The sequence below is a fragment of the Amphibalanus amphitrite genome, unplaced genomic scaffold, assembly GCF_019059575.1.
Source record: "Amphibalanus amphitrite isolate SeventyFive unplaced genomic scaffold, NRLGWU_Aamphi_draft 000966F_arrow, whole genome shotgun sequence".
Taxonomy (NCBI): Eukaryota; Metazoa; Arthropoda; class Thecostraca; order Balanomorpha; family Balanidae; genus Amphibalanus; species Amphibalanus amphitrite.
In genome coordinates this window covers 228,614-243,459 of record NW_024882460.1, presented here as the reverse complement: position 1 = coordinate 243,459, position 14,846 = coordinate 228,614, and the positions used below count along the sequence as shown (strand labels likewise).

The following is a 14,846-nucleotide window of genomic DNA, read 5'->3' as shown; positions in this document are numbered from 1 at the left end:
TCAGTGTCAGTGTCAGTGTCAGTGTCGGTGTCAGTGTGTCAGTGTCAGAGTAACTACTCACCGGCTCCCAGGCCTTGGCGCCGCCGGTGTGTCAGTGTCAGTGTGTCGGTGTCAGTGTCAGTGTCAGTGTGTCGGTGTGTCAGTATGTCAATGTGTCACTCACCGGCTCGTAGGCCTTGGCGCCGCCGGTGTGTCAGTATCAGTGTGTCAGTGTGTCAGTGTGTCGGTGTGTCAGTGTGTCAGTGTGTCACTCACCGGCTCCCAGGCCTTGGCGCCGCTGGTGTGTCAGTGTCAGTGTGTCAGTGTCAGTGTGTCAGTGTCAGTGTGTCAGTGTCAGTGTGTCAGTGTCAGTGTGTCAGTGTCAGTGTGTCAGTGTGTCGGTGTGTCAGTGTGTCAGTGTGTCACTCACCGGCTCCCAGGCCTTGGCGCCGCTGGTGTCGGAGCGCAGGTTGCGGATGGTCAGCTCCACCGCCGTCCGGCCGCCGTTGGCGTCAAACGCCAGCTCGGGCTGGTTGTGCGCACCCGGCACTCGGACGCTGCGCAGGTACCTGCCACGGAACAGGCCGGACGGGCCGTCACACACCAGACTTAACGAGCGCCGAAACACACACAAAGGTACCTGGCCACGGAACAGGGCGGACGGGCCGTCACACACACACACACACACACACACACCAGAGTTAACGAGCGCCGAAACACACACAAAGGTACCTGGCCACGGAACGGGGCGGACGGGCCGTCACACACACAGCGAATGGGTAGCTAAGCACACAGAGGGAACGAGCGCTTACACAACGTACACACAGAGTTAACGAGCGCTTACACAAAGTGCACACGGAGTTAACGAACGGGGAACGCCTACGGCCCTACATGCACTTTGTACAGTTAAAAAACAAAACAAAACAAAACAAAACAAAACAAAACAAAGCAAAACAAAACAAAACAAAACAAAACAAAACAAAACAAAACAACAAACCAGCGGCCTCACACAGGGCTCACCACCAGCAATTAGGCATACACAGTACACAACAGCCGAGCGACTACTGCATCAGAAATGTGATTAGGACACCTGCTTAACTACCGAATTTCGGGTTCACAAATACTAAGCCCGAAAAATGATAATTATTATCGTTGGTTCATGAAGCGCTCGTAATGAATTAAGTGTTATAATTTCATATCTAGTTTTCTTTCTCCCCAGCTCCCCTTTTCATTCAGTTTTGCTGTCCACATTTCTGCAAGTTCGGATGGCATAACAAACTGCTTACACCACAATCAGCCCATGACATGCTAACATTTACTGAGGTAACTAGGCAAAGTATATGTTAACATGGGCACGGTAACAAATGTGCAGATATTTAGCTGTAAACGTATACTGCATTAACTGCTACTGCGTACGTTGTATTATGTATGACGTATGTAACTGGAGTATGAATGCAATAGAAGAAGTGCCAAAGTAAGTAGCCAAAAGTTGTGCTACGGTAGCGCCACAAAGGTGAGCATAAACGGAAACTTCCCGAGGACAGCGACAACTGTTTGTCGCGTTTCGTCCGGCTCTGCCCCGCCGCCGCGCGGCCGCGCACAGTGGGGGAAGTTTCGCCGTCCGTCCGTCCGTCTCGGCGACTCACAATTGGATGACACCGGCACGACGACACAACACACCGCCCAGCCAAAGAACCCGCTCCCTTTGAGAGCCTGTCAAAACACCTCGGCTCAGGACTGGCGGCCGATTTCAGACATCTGAATTGATATAACCGGACGCTGCCGGCTGGGGCGGGGCCGGGCGAATGAATCCCTTGGAAATAGCCTGAGCTTTATTGTAGCTGCCTCCTGCGGGGAGGGCGGGGAGGGGGGAGGGAGGGAGCCTGCTAGGGAGGGGGAGGAGGGTCGTCAGGAGGTGGGGGGGGGGGAAGAAGGGGTCCGTCTCACCGCTACACAGTTGTGACAAAATAATTGATCATCATGTTATCGTGCAGCCGTAAAGCTGCATAAGGCTACATGGATGGGACAATGGTTACCCAGGAGGAGCGAAAAAAAAAATACATACGAGTATGCCTACATAGACCAGCTAGTCAAAGCAGTAGCTCTGAGGTTAGAGTCTAACACCTCTCTCTCTCTCTCTCTCTCTCTCTCTCTCTCTCTCTCTCTCTCTCTCTCTCTCTCTCTCTCTCTCTCCCCAGCAAAGGTGGCTCTCTTCCTCCCCTATTTGCTCTCCTTTACTGTTTGTTTGCTGAAGCCCGCTGGCGGACAGATACATGTGTTTAATGATAGAGAGACTAACATAAATAGATCAATAGGCGAGGGAAAGAAGCAGATGGAGGAATACAGGAGTAAGAAAGAAAGAAAGAAATAGAAGAGGGAGAGAGAGAGGAAGAAAAAGGATAGAGAGAGAGAGAGAGAGAGAGAGAGAGAGAGAGAGAGAGAGAGAGGGAGGACTAGGGTTACGGACAAGAAGAGCTAGTTGTAGAATTTGAGGGAGGCTTTCTCTGTGCCCGGTGCGCCGTGTTAGTGCGGGACGGACCACCAGTGACTAGGTAATGTGTACTAGAGGTGGCAAAAGATGAAAATTTTGGGAACCAGACTCGAACCAGACCCGGCTGGACATTTCTGGAACCAGTCGGACCCGGTCTTAGTTGGAATCGGAACCAGTTGGACCCGTTCTCCAAAAGTCAATTAATACAAACTACTTGTAGGTATCATTAGTTGCATCATGCAAGAGAGCCTATTTCTAATTGGGAATACTCATGAGCTTCTGTGTGCAAAGAAACATTCATATTTTGCAATAATGTGTAGTGTGCAAGATGTATAATTTATGGTAGGACCCGGTTGGACCCGTCAGAAAATTTCCAGGAACCGGTCTGGACCCATATGGGTCCAGACTGGTTCTTTGGACCGGGTCCTCGGGTCCACATTTTGCCACCTCTAATGTGTACCTACCGGGGCCGGCCGGTCCATACACATTACACACAGTACACATTAGACACACGCCACACACAGTGGCCAATGGTACCGGTCACGCGTCATGTCCCACACGCAGGCACGTGCTATTTGTGACCGTCGGGCGGCGGGAGCACGCGGGGACCGGCCCGCCAGCCCGCCCCGGGCGGAACGGCGGGAGCACGCGCGTACCGGCCCGCCAGCCCGCCCCGGGCGGAACGGCGGGAGCACGCGGGGACCGACCCGCCAGCCCGCCCCGGGCGGAGCGGAACGGCGGGAGCACGCGGGAACCGGCCGCCAGCCCGCCCCGGGCGGAACGGCGGGAGCACGCGGGGATCGACCCGCCAGCCAGCCACGGGCGGAACGGCGGGAGCACGCGGGGACCTGCCCGCCGGGCGGATGTCCATGAAGGCAGCAACGCATTCGTATACGCATGAATATGCTGCTTAAAATATGGCACATGTGAGATAAGGGCCCCTATAGGAAGCCCCTATAGGCCCCTGTGTGAATTTGAGCGAAGTCGCAGGGGTCCCCGGATGCGTTTTTGAATGCGCATACGAATACGTTGCCGTCTTCATGGACATCCGCGGGCGGCCGGAGCACGAGCGGCGCCCACCGCCTGTTCAGTTCCGACCGACAACTGCTACCGCGGGAATAGGCGGCCGTGAGCTACACTGGTACAGCGGGAATAGGCGGCCGTGAGCTACACTGCTACCGCGGGAATAGGCGGTCGTGAGCTACACTGCTACCGCGGGAATAGGCGGTCGTGAGCTACACTGCTACCGCGGGAATAGGCGGTCGTGAGCTACACTGCTACCGCGGGAATAGGCGGCCGTGAGTTACACTGCTACCGCGGGAATAGGCGGTCGTGAGCTACACTGCTACCGCGGGAATAGGCGGCCGTGAGTTACACTGCTACCGCGGGAATAGGCGGTCGTGAGCTACACTGCTACCGCGGGAATAGGCGGCCGTGAGTTACACTGCTACCGCGGGAATAGGCGGCCGTGAGTTACACTGGTACAGCGGGTATAGGCGGCCGTGAGTTACACTTGTACAGCGGGAATAGGACGGCCGTGAGTTACACTGGTACAGCGGGTATAGGACGGCCGTGAGTTACACTGGTACAGCGGGAATAGGCGGCTGTGAGTTACACTGGTACAGCGGGAATAGGCGGCTGTAAGTTACACTGGTACAGCGGGAATAGGATGCTGTAGGACGGCTGTGTGAGCGGTAATAAGACCGCTGTAACAGCGTAACATGACGGCTTTAACTGAGACCAGTGGCGCAGGAACCGGGGGGCCCCGCTAACAAATGGCTGGCGGGGGCTGAGCCCCACCAACTTTTCGGCTCGGGGGCTCGTAATGTATTTGAGCCCCTCCAACTGAAGGAATCAAAATCAGAAATCTACCAACATAATTTCATAGATTCACATATAGGCGCGGGAACCGGGGGCAATGCGGGCAGCTTGCCCCCACAAGTCTGGGGCCGTAGGGGCGGTGCCTCACAACTTCTCATGAGGCCAGGAACCGTTGGGGCAGCTTGTCCTCCCCAAATTAGGGGCTGTAGGTCACAAAGGAAGAAAGCATGGAAGTGAAAAATCCACCCCTTTCACTGGCTCGGCAACTCATTTGGCAGATTAAAACATTTATTCCAGGTTGCCAAAACGGTAAGTTCTTCACTCAGCTGACTGCTGAGGCCTGAGACGGAATATCTCACTTTTTTTTTATTGCAAAGGCCAAGGTCTGAAAAATAAGTGGCCTAAAACCGGTGAGAAAACTAGATTTGGGGGTACCCTAGGTTTATCTCTATTACGGTGCAGCCCCCCCCCCCCCCCCCAGTCTGGAAAAAGTTCCCGCGCAACTGACTGAGGCGTTTGAAGAGTTTCTGCACTGGAGCGACTGCAGGACTAGATGAGATCTCAAGGCGGTGTCTGCAAAGGTCTGAGCAGGCGAGGGAGCTTGACACCTTCAAATGTTCTTCCAAAATTAATGTTTTTCGGTATCACACTCACTGTGCGAGATGTCACAACAGAGCCAGAACATTTGAAACGACTGATGTGGCATTGCTTAGATGTCTCCTCGTTCTCGCTTGTTACGTTTCGGACTTTACTGTTGCATTTTTATTACTACGGGCATTAAGTGCTCCTTTTTCGTTATGTGCCGTCTTTCGTGCATAAACCTATCTTCGAGAAGAGGAGTTTCACCCCGATCAACATATTTTCGGTACCAACTACGTAGACGCTCGTTCCGAATAGCAATTATCGAGATCAAACGACGATAATAATTAAACAAAGTCGGGTATTTCTAATGAAAAAGCTAGTGCCAGCTAAAACCGGATCATTCCCTTATTGTAACTGCTACTTACCGGGCTAAGCACCTCTATAAAAAATGAACGGAAACCCGTCTTGCAGTATGACCCCATGACCTCAGTTAACACCCAGCGAGTGCTGGTGAGATGTCGACAGGCCCCCACTGCTCCGCCGATCTGCCGGCCGCCGGCGACCGCGGCACCATCTCAGATATCAAACCGCTCTCTGGTTATGGACCGTCTCCGTCCCAAGGCCAAGTGATGATTTCTTTTCTGCAGACAGACAGAGAGACAGACAGACAGACAGACAGACAGACAGACAGACGGGCGGCAGAGTGTCTTTTTCTGGGCCGCCTGGACAGCCAATCTGCTGTTCCTCTTCTTCGCGGGACGGCCGGCCGCCGGGAAACGGTCGAGGGATTTACGGTCCACCCGGCGCGTCACCGACCGTCTGTGGCCGCCTGTGGCCGTTACTGACCGTCACTGACCGCCATTGACCGCCTGTGGCCGTCACTGGCCGTCTGTGAGTGCATCAGATTCAGGTCGTCTCTGGCCGTGTCTGCCGGCCCACTGAGGTGATATATCGTCGGATCGAGCTCTGATCGGGATATATCCGGCCGCGCCGCGGCTCCGACTGTGACCAGTCCACCGCTGCTCTGGCGGCTCCGACTGCGACCAGTCCACCGCTGCTCTGGCGGCTCCGACTGTGACCAGTCCACCGCTGCTCTGGCGGCTCCGACTGTGACCAGTCCAACGCTGCTCTGGCGGCTCCGACTGTGACCAGTCCACTGCTGCTCTGGCGGCTCCGACTGTGACCAGTCCACTGCCGCTCTGGCGGCTCCGACTGTGACCAGTCCACCGCTGCTCTGGCGGGCGGCGGCTCCGACCGCGACAGTCCACTGCTGCTCTGGTGGCTCCGACTGCGACCAGTCCACTGCTGCTCTGGCGGCTCCGACTGTGACCAGTCCACCGCTGTTCTGGCGTCTCCGACTGTGACCAGTCCACTGCTGCTCTGGCGGCTCCGACTGTGACCAGTCCACTGCCGCTCTGGCGGCTCCGACTGTGACCAGTCCACCGCTGCTCTGGCGGCTCCGACCGCGACAGTCCACTGCTGCTCTGGTGGCTCCGACTGTGACCAGTCCACCGCTGCTCTGGCGGCTCCGACTGCGACCAGTCTGCTGCTGCCTGAGTCTCACTGCGACCAGTCTGCTGCTGCGGCCACGGGGCTGTCCGGCGCCGCTTCAAATGAGGTCCGGCGGGCCGCCGTTACCGGGATGGAACGGCGGCGGCGGAGTGTGGCGGCCACCCGCCGACCCCCGGACGGACACCTGATGACCCCCGGACGCCGGAGACATGACCGGCGGTCAGCGAGCCGCCCCCCCCCCCCCCCCTCCCGGTAACGGCGTCAGAGCGGCCGTGAGAACACATTCGTCAGTGTGGCCTGTACCGACGCGCGTCACTCACCCCGGCTGTGTGACGGATAGCGACACTTCGACAGCACTCAATGGATTCTGCTCAGGCATTCCTCTAAACATGTTAGCAAATGTGCTGTAAACTTTGTCCGAAGGTATCTACATAGAATATCAGAATAGCCATGTTTCATGAGATTCTCAATACGAGTAAGCCCGACTCTGACTTCTCTCGGTTGTGTAATCTGATACCGTGTCAGCTCCCCGAGCGGCCCCAGCTGTGACTGTTTCCCCGGCTGTGTATTGCATGTATATGATCGTATCAGCTCCCCCAGCGGCGTCAGGATTGGTTGATCGTGCCATTTCCCGACCCGTGTATACAGTCGTGTCATTTCTCCCGGCCGTGTAGGTATAAAGTCGTGTGGCCGGTGGCGTGTCATTTCTCCCGGTCGCATGTCGGCCGAGGAGCGGCTGGTCGGGTGAGCTGCCAGCGTGCAGCGGCCGAGCGGCTGGTCGGGTGGGCTGCCAGCGTGCAGCGGCCGAGGAGCGGCTGGTCGGGTGGGCTGCCAGCGTGCAGCGGCCGAGGAGCGGCTGGTCGGGTGAGCTGCCAGCGTGCAGCGGCCGAGGAGCGGCTGGTCGGGTGGGCTGCCAGCGTGCAGCGGCCGAGGAGCGGCTGGTCGGGTGAGCTGCCAGCGTGCAGCGGCCGGGGAGCGGCTGGTCGGGTGAGCTGCCAGCGTGCAGCGGCCGGGGAGCGGCTGGTCGGGTGAGCTGCCAGCGTGCAGCGGCCGAGGAGCGGCTGGTCGGGTGAGCTGCCAGCGTGCAGCGGCCGATCGCGCTGTAGCCGACTCACCGCGGCAGTTTCCGTCACCTGTGGGCGCCCTGTGGGACCCTGCGGCCGTCCTGTGACGTCCTGTGGAACACTGTGACTATCCTGTGGGCAGGGCTGCGGAGTCGGAGTCGGAGTCGGAGTCGGAGTCGGTCGGAGTCGACAGTTGTGACCGGAGTCGGAGTCGGAGTCGGAGTCGATTTTAGAAACCCGAGCCGGAGTCGGAGTCGGAGTCATCGAAAATCTGTCGACTCCGCAGCCCTGCTAGGTCTGCGGAGTCGGAGTCGGGAGTTGGAGTCGGTCGGAGTCGACAATTCTGCCCGGAGTCGGAGTCGGAGCTGGTTTTTGAAAGCCGGAGTCGGAGTCGGAGTCGGAGTCGCCGAAAATCCATCGACTCCGCAGCCCTGCCTGTGGGCGCCCTGTGGCCATCCTGTGGCCGACCTATCCATCATGGGGCGGCTCATTATCTGAGCGATCGGTCGGCGCTCGCTTGCTCCCAATCTGAGCGGCTGCCGCGGCGCGCCTATCCGCCGCCAATAGATGGTGTCGGAGCCGGCAGCCGGAGATATGGCACTGCCGGGCACGGCGGCGCCGCCGGATTGGAGTGGGAACGGCTGGACGGGGGTGAGTGACGACGGCCCGGCCGGCCGGCCCGGCGGGACCGTGCGACAGACGGCGGGGGGCGCCGTCACTCGTGACAGGTCACTGATCGACAATACCAGCTGAGCGGTGGGAATGAAGGTAGTGATTCCATGCCACTGTTTGTCTTTTTTTGTTTTGAAATTTTGTCCGAATGGATGAATGGGTGGCTACGGGCCCGGGTGCCCCGCTAAGCAGTGCTTGTTGCGAATGACACCACGGACCCACCACCCCACTTTGCCCGCGCCCGGTTCACCGGTGATAATTTGGATCGAAAGTTTAACGTGCCGCAGGTAGATGGCGGCACGGTCCTCCCGGGTCTAGCGTGGCCCTCTCTCGCCAGTTGCCAGCTGGCTTAATATAGGAACGCGGGTCAAACGACGTGGAGCTTCCCGGCCGCGAACTCGCTGCCACCGAGTTAGGAGACGGACGCCTTATCCACTAGGCCACGGGGAGGATTTTTGCAAATGATTCAATAAGAAAGAAGTGAGAAGCCGGTATCATTATTACCTAACTATCATTATAATGCCACACGAATCCAGGAGAGTCAATAAGGTCATCTTTAAGAAGTGCCCACCCCGCTGTGGCTATCAGGTGATGCATGATGTCTCAGATGTGAGGGTGGTGTGACATTGTCCGTGGCGGTGGTCCGACCTGTCGGGGTCGGAACTGGCGACAATCGGCGGCCGTCGCCAGCTCTCTGGCCAAACAGCCCCGAGTGTTTGCGGCTTCTGATGGCCCATCCGGCTCCATTCGGACAGAAATATCAGACCATGAGATGGATGGGTTAAACAGGCCGGCGCCGGCGGCAGCGGACACCCGACCATAACCGGCGGCCCGGCGCGCGCCGCCGCTTCTCCGAGCCGTGACGGAAACACTGCCGTCGGCTCAGGAGCGGGCCGCTCCTCGGCCGCCCGCTCCATTGTCATTCAGCTGGTTCGCGCTTTATTCCATATGTGACTGACGGCATCACATTCTCTCTGTAAACGCGAGTACTGCGCCCACTTGATCCGCGCTCCGACCGTAAAATTATTTATGTGCACAATGCATCAGCCTCGGGGCTTTTCTAGGCGATTCACTTGAATTCTTCAGCTGAAAATAAAGAACAGGGACGGCTTTCTGTGAACTTGGACAGCAGCCAGCCTTAACATAAATATACTGTGTCATTGTGTACAGAGTATACCAGACTCGTTGTACGCGCAGGAGAACCTATGCACGGCTCCCTCCCCTCCCCACCTCTCTCACCGGTAGAAGCGACCCCCCCCCCCTCTCACCGGTAGAAGCGCTCCCCCTCTCACCGGTAGAAGCGCTCCCCCTCTCACCGGTAGAAGCGCTCCCCCTCTCACCGGTAGAAGCGCTCCCCTCTCACCGGTAGAAGCGCTCCCCCTCTCACCGGTAGAAGCGCTCCCCTCTCACCGGTAGAAGCGCTCCCCCTCTCACCGGTAGAAGCGCTCCCCCTCTCACCGGTAGAAGCGCTCGCCCCCCCCCCCTCCCCTCTCACCGGTAGATGCGCTCCCCTCTCACCGGTAGAAGCGCTCCCCTCTCACCGGTAGAAGCGCTCGCCGTCTGCCCAGCGCGACTGTCCGCCGCCGGTGCAGGAGAGCGCCGGGCTGAGGCTGAGGTTGCCGGCCGCCGCCCGGTCCCGGTACAGCAGCTCCAGGCCGTGAGCGTACACCGTCATGGCGCGACCGATCGCCTCCTTCAGGCTCTCCTCGTCCGTCCGGAAATGGACGCCTGCAGCGACAGGGGGTAGCCGGAGATCAGTAACCACGGAACGGGTACATCACCCCCGGCGGCAGGGGGTAGCCAGGAGATCAGTAACCACGGAACGGGTACATCACACGTGGCGGCAGGGGGTAGTCGGCATACCACCCCTGCTGGTGTACCACGCCGGGCGGTCGGCATACCCACCCGTAGTTGGTTTACAACCCCTGCTAGTTGGCATATAACCGTCCGTGCTGAGCGGTATACTAGGTGTGAATTTCAAGACAGTAATATGCAGTCGGCTGAGCCGTAATAAACAATTTCAGACCACATGAAGCCGCCAGAAGTCTCGTAATTCTGCTATAAAGGCCGATGTGACAGTGCATAATTGAGGTCCGCTATATACCGCTCCATTGTCAGTCCGTCCCCGTTTGGCCGCTGAAATGGCGGCGGTAATCCCCCGGCTCCATTTGGAGATGCAGCGCCGCGCAGACGACGGACGGGCCGACAGGAGGGTTAGTTATTCAGGGAGCGGCGCTGGTTATTCGGGGAGCAATTATAATAAGGGGGATATATAAGCATATTCATATCTCTATACTCAGGGAGATATATAAGCATTTTTAAATGGTTCTGTTTTTTAGATCCGATGTAAGTATAGGCGATTATGCGTACCTTTTTGCCGGAAGAGGCTGAAACACACTCTTTCGGCATATACGCAGGAAATCGAATCCATCAGCCTTTTCCAATAAATTGCCTCCCCCCATATCAATCGCACGCACGGGGTACTGGCGAATTGCACCCCTGGAATACCTACAGTGACGTCATGGACCTTAGCCTGACTGGTCGTGAGACATTGTTGAGATCACGGATCAAACATTGGGTCCATGCAATTAAAGGTACACGTTTCCTATGGAACACGTAAGTACATAGAAAGGTATCTATCGTGCATGTAGTTATGCATGCATGCGGGTAATTAGCATCCATGATCTGAATGCGTGTATGTTTGCACGAATGGATGTATGTATGTATGCGTTGTATGTAAGTATATGTATATGTGTGTATGTAATAGGTATGTATATTTGTAGGTATGTATGCTTGTAGACATGTAAATGTGTATGTTTGTAGTTATGCAATATGCATGTCTGCATTTAGAGAAATGAAAGCATGATTTTATGTCGAATCGCCTGTTGCTCAATTGGCCGCTTATTAGCCCGTTCATGTTGAGAAAAACTTCAATTTAACTGTTTTAGCAATTGTGATGCTTTGGTCCATTCGATATTGCAATGGTCGATATTTTATCCCTCAGTTTTTTCCCCAAAAAAGATAAGGCTTAGAGTCAAGGGCCATACCTTGACCAGCTTTTGACGAATGCTGATTGCTGAATGCCTCATTTATTTTAGTACATAGACCGCAAAATATGATGTTAAGTTTTATAAACAAATGCAGACAATGCATAATGCATACACATTTTTCATTCTCTCATTTTTTTTTCTTCTAATTTTACAGAGGCACCTCACTAGCAAAAGTTTTGTGTTGCCTTGGACAAACTAAAAAAAAAAAACTATTGGAACAGACGCTCACTGGCGAGTTCAGTTGACCTTCACGGGCTAATGTGTGTAGGTACAAACTGTCTTAAAAGTACCGCGCAAATTAACGGTGGACCCATCAAGCCTGACCAAGGAAGGACTGCTATAATTTGAAAGTCACCGAACCAATTGACCTGGGACGAGCACTGTAAAAAATGTTTACTATTTTTTAGTTATCCTGCCACTTTTCACTAACTACATAGGAGTAAACTTTACTTTAACTAACAAAATACGAGTATTACTCGCACTTCAAGTCTACTCGCATTTTGTTAGTGAAAAGTGGCCGGATAACTAAGAAATAAGTAAACATTTTTTTACAGTGAGGACGTCCTTCACTGTAAGGACTGCGGTGACTGCGGTGACTCAAATTTAGCAGTCCTTCCTCGGTCAGGCTTGATGGATCCACCGTTACTTTGCGCGGTACTTTTAAGACAGACTGTACAATATACATACAATGTACTCGGCATAATGTAGAGTAGACGAGACCATAACAATTAAGTTTGTTTCTGATAGGCTCATCTTTGCGTAGTCGAAAAAAATGTTATAAATTATTAGTGCCAAAAAAAGAAAAAAACGGTACGTTCTGCACTGTAACAAATGACAATTGAGATATGTAAGCTTAGCCCTCGTGCACATAATTATAGAAGGTGAATTGAACGGACACCCCTCGTTTTTTTTACAAATAACTGGCGGAAAAGGCGAGGAATTGCAAGAACGTACGCTCCAGTCATTCAATTCTGCATCTTATCTAAGAATTCGATGACCCTTACCCAAATGACATTTTGCCAGCTGCAGCAAAATCAGTTGGGAAGTTAAATCACCTAGCGTGGCCTGATGGTCTGGAGTCAGGAATGAGCAAAAACTCACTTGATAAATCTAAGAAGAGTTTCACCAAATAAATGGCGCCGCGCATCGCCGTTTCTGGGATATCTCAGACCTGTCGACCAGTGGATATCCACCTGTTGCGATATCCATCTCATCAGATATGGGCCTGCAGAAATGGCCGCCTTGTACGCGGGCTATTGTAACTCGCTATTGGCATCAGTGGTTGCTTCTATTGGCGCCATGGCTAGCGTGGATCATTACTACCTTGCTATTCAGTTGAACAATGCAACAAAACAAGCCTCTTAACGTTGAACTAATTTGAATGTCAATCCCGCCTCCAACAAGATGTCAACAGCCCACCCCGCAACTCAGGCAATTACCGCCCCCCTCAACAGCAGCACGCAGAGACGGGATGAGCTACTCAGCGGGACGCACCAAAACAAAACAATTACCCTCCCCATGCAAATCTATTAACCAAACTTCCACCACAGAGCCGCAGTTCGGGACTTGAACAGCGCTCTGCACAGCTGCTGACAGACAATGGGGCACATTCAGTCCCCCACATTCAGTCCCCAGCCAGCTCTGGCCGGTCGCTATGGAAACACCTGCCGGATAGCCGAGACTGGCTCAGCGGTCGGCCCACTCAGCGCAGAGAACCGTGAGCTGTGCTGGTTCTCACCGAACGGTGAGTTGTGTCCTGCTCTCACGGAGCGGTGAGCTGAGCCATGCTCTCACCCACGGGCCCAAGGGCCATCATCAATACCCACAGTGCCTACCGACAGTTCTGGCAGGACCGACACTTACCAACAGCACCAGCAGTTCCCGTGCCTATACAGTATACATGTTACAGTTAGTATGCGAAATCCGTTAGTTTGCAACACAACTAGTTACGTTGCAAACTACCTGACCGGCCAGGTAGACCTAGTTACTTTGCAACGGAACTAGGTGTGTTGCAACGGAACTAGTTGTAATGCGAAATCGACGAGGCAGTGGCTCTATTTGTCGTTTATATTCATCTTTTATGTAAATTTTAGCAACGGTTGTTAAAACAAAGCTGTGTTTTTCTAACGTGTGACACTAGACATACGTGTAGGACGGGTGGTCACATTTATGGATGAAAATTGAAACAGTTTCGACTAGTGACTACATAATGTGACGATCACTGGCGGATCCAGAGGAGGGGCAGTTCCGGGGGGCATTTTACGATTTTGATTTTTTTAGACACCCACTAACACCAGTCACCACAGCCGTCGCACAGAACAGAACTGAACTGTATTGTCCCATTTTGTCCCGTGATCCAGGGTAAGCGTGCGATCAAGAATCTGTCTCACCGGGCGACTCCTACTGCGACTTGCCTAGCCAGGTGACCTAGCGGTGCCGGGTCATTCGGTAACAGCCAATGAGCAGAGGGCAGGTTGCGTCACAGAATGATCGGTTGTGGAGGTAGGAGCTCGTCAGCGACTCGGTTCTGGAATATTCCGAAATCGGCAGCAGAACCTTTACTTTCCGCTTATCCCGCGCCCCACTGGGGTCTGTGTATAACACGCCCTACGGGGGGGGGGGGCTATTCATAGACTCCCCCTTCTTACTCCGAAACTACTGGTCCGATCGTCAAAATTCAAACGGCATCTAATAGCCCCGGAAAAACTGTCGAACGAAACCAAATTTCATTGACCTCGAGGTCACCGATATCGTCACAGGTCAGGTCAAAGTAAATATTATTGATATTTGGCTTGTTCACCTTTTGGGCTCTATGGCTGCCGTCTTACAAGTCAGATCAGGCTGATTTTTGGTTTACACACTCTTGAACAGATGCTTTAGATATTCTGAGGGTACCAAACTTGTAGGTACTTTGATTTTCAGGTCAGGGTCAGGTCATCATAGGTCACGGAAATCTTATGTCATAAGTCGGTCACGTGACACATGGTTTATGGTCCATTTAGGCTATAGATTTCGAATTCGGTGTCGCCTGTGTCAGTTGAGGCCATTTTCATCTGAATATAGCTGAGGTCAGGTCACTTTCAGGTCAAAAAAGGTCAAATTTTAAAGTTGAAATTTTTCAACAAAAAACATGTCTATCGGATGCAGTTTGAGCTCAGGAACACGATGGTGCTGTTTATATTGGTGTGCGATGTCAAATTGGTACAGAAAAATTGATTTGAAAATTCAAAATTGTGAAATTTTTGCTATAATGCGTATAACTTGACCATTTTTTAAGATATCTGGCTAAAACTTGCTAGGTTAAGTCATAAGCATGTGTTCTATAATATTTATTCCGTTTTTTCGAAAAGTGCAAAAGTTTTTGAAAAAAGATAAAAATACAAATTTTAAATTTTAATATGTATAATTTTCAAAGTCAATTTTTTTTTTTGAAAATTTTGAAAATCGAACATGACGTCACTCTGACGTCATTTCCGGCCGACCTATGATAGATACGTAGTTGAAATTTTGACACAAGGTGTCAAATTGATGCAGCCGAAGGTACCTGCTGAAAGTTTGGCGGCGATACGTCAAGCGGTTTAGAAGTTATTGCAGAAAAACGGGAGGGGGGCTATGAATAGCCCCCCTCCCCCAGTGGGGCGCGGGTTATGTCTACAGTACACATTTATGGTGATC

General features: G+C 53.5%; 1 protein-coding gene across 1 annotated transcript in view; it reads right to left on the bottom strand.

Moving 5' to 3' along the window:
* The window catches only part of LOC122368673 (glutamate receptor ionotropic, NMDA 2B-like), a gene marked incomplete at its 3' end in the record, with an annotated part of 75,170 nt that overhangs the window by 23,597 nt on the left and 36,727 nt on the right, over nt 1-14,846 (bottom strand). The window contains exons 6-7 of the mRNA XM_043342847.1: nt 9,663-9,849; nt 410-548 (exon numbers count right to left, since the gene is read on the bottom strand). Coding sequence (XP_043198782.1) covers nt 410-548; nt 9,663-9,849 — 326 coding nt within the window. The remainder of the gene's footprint in view (nt 1-409; nt 549-9,662; nt 9,850-14,846) is intronic.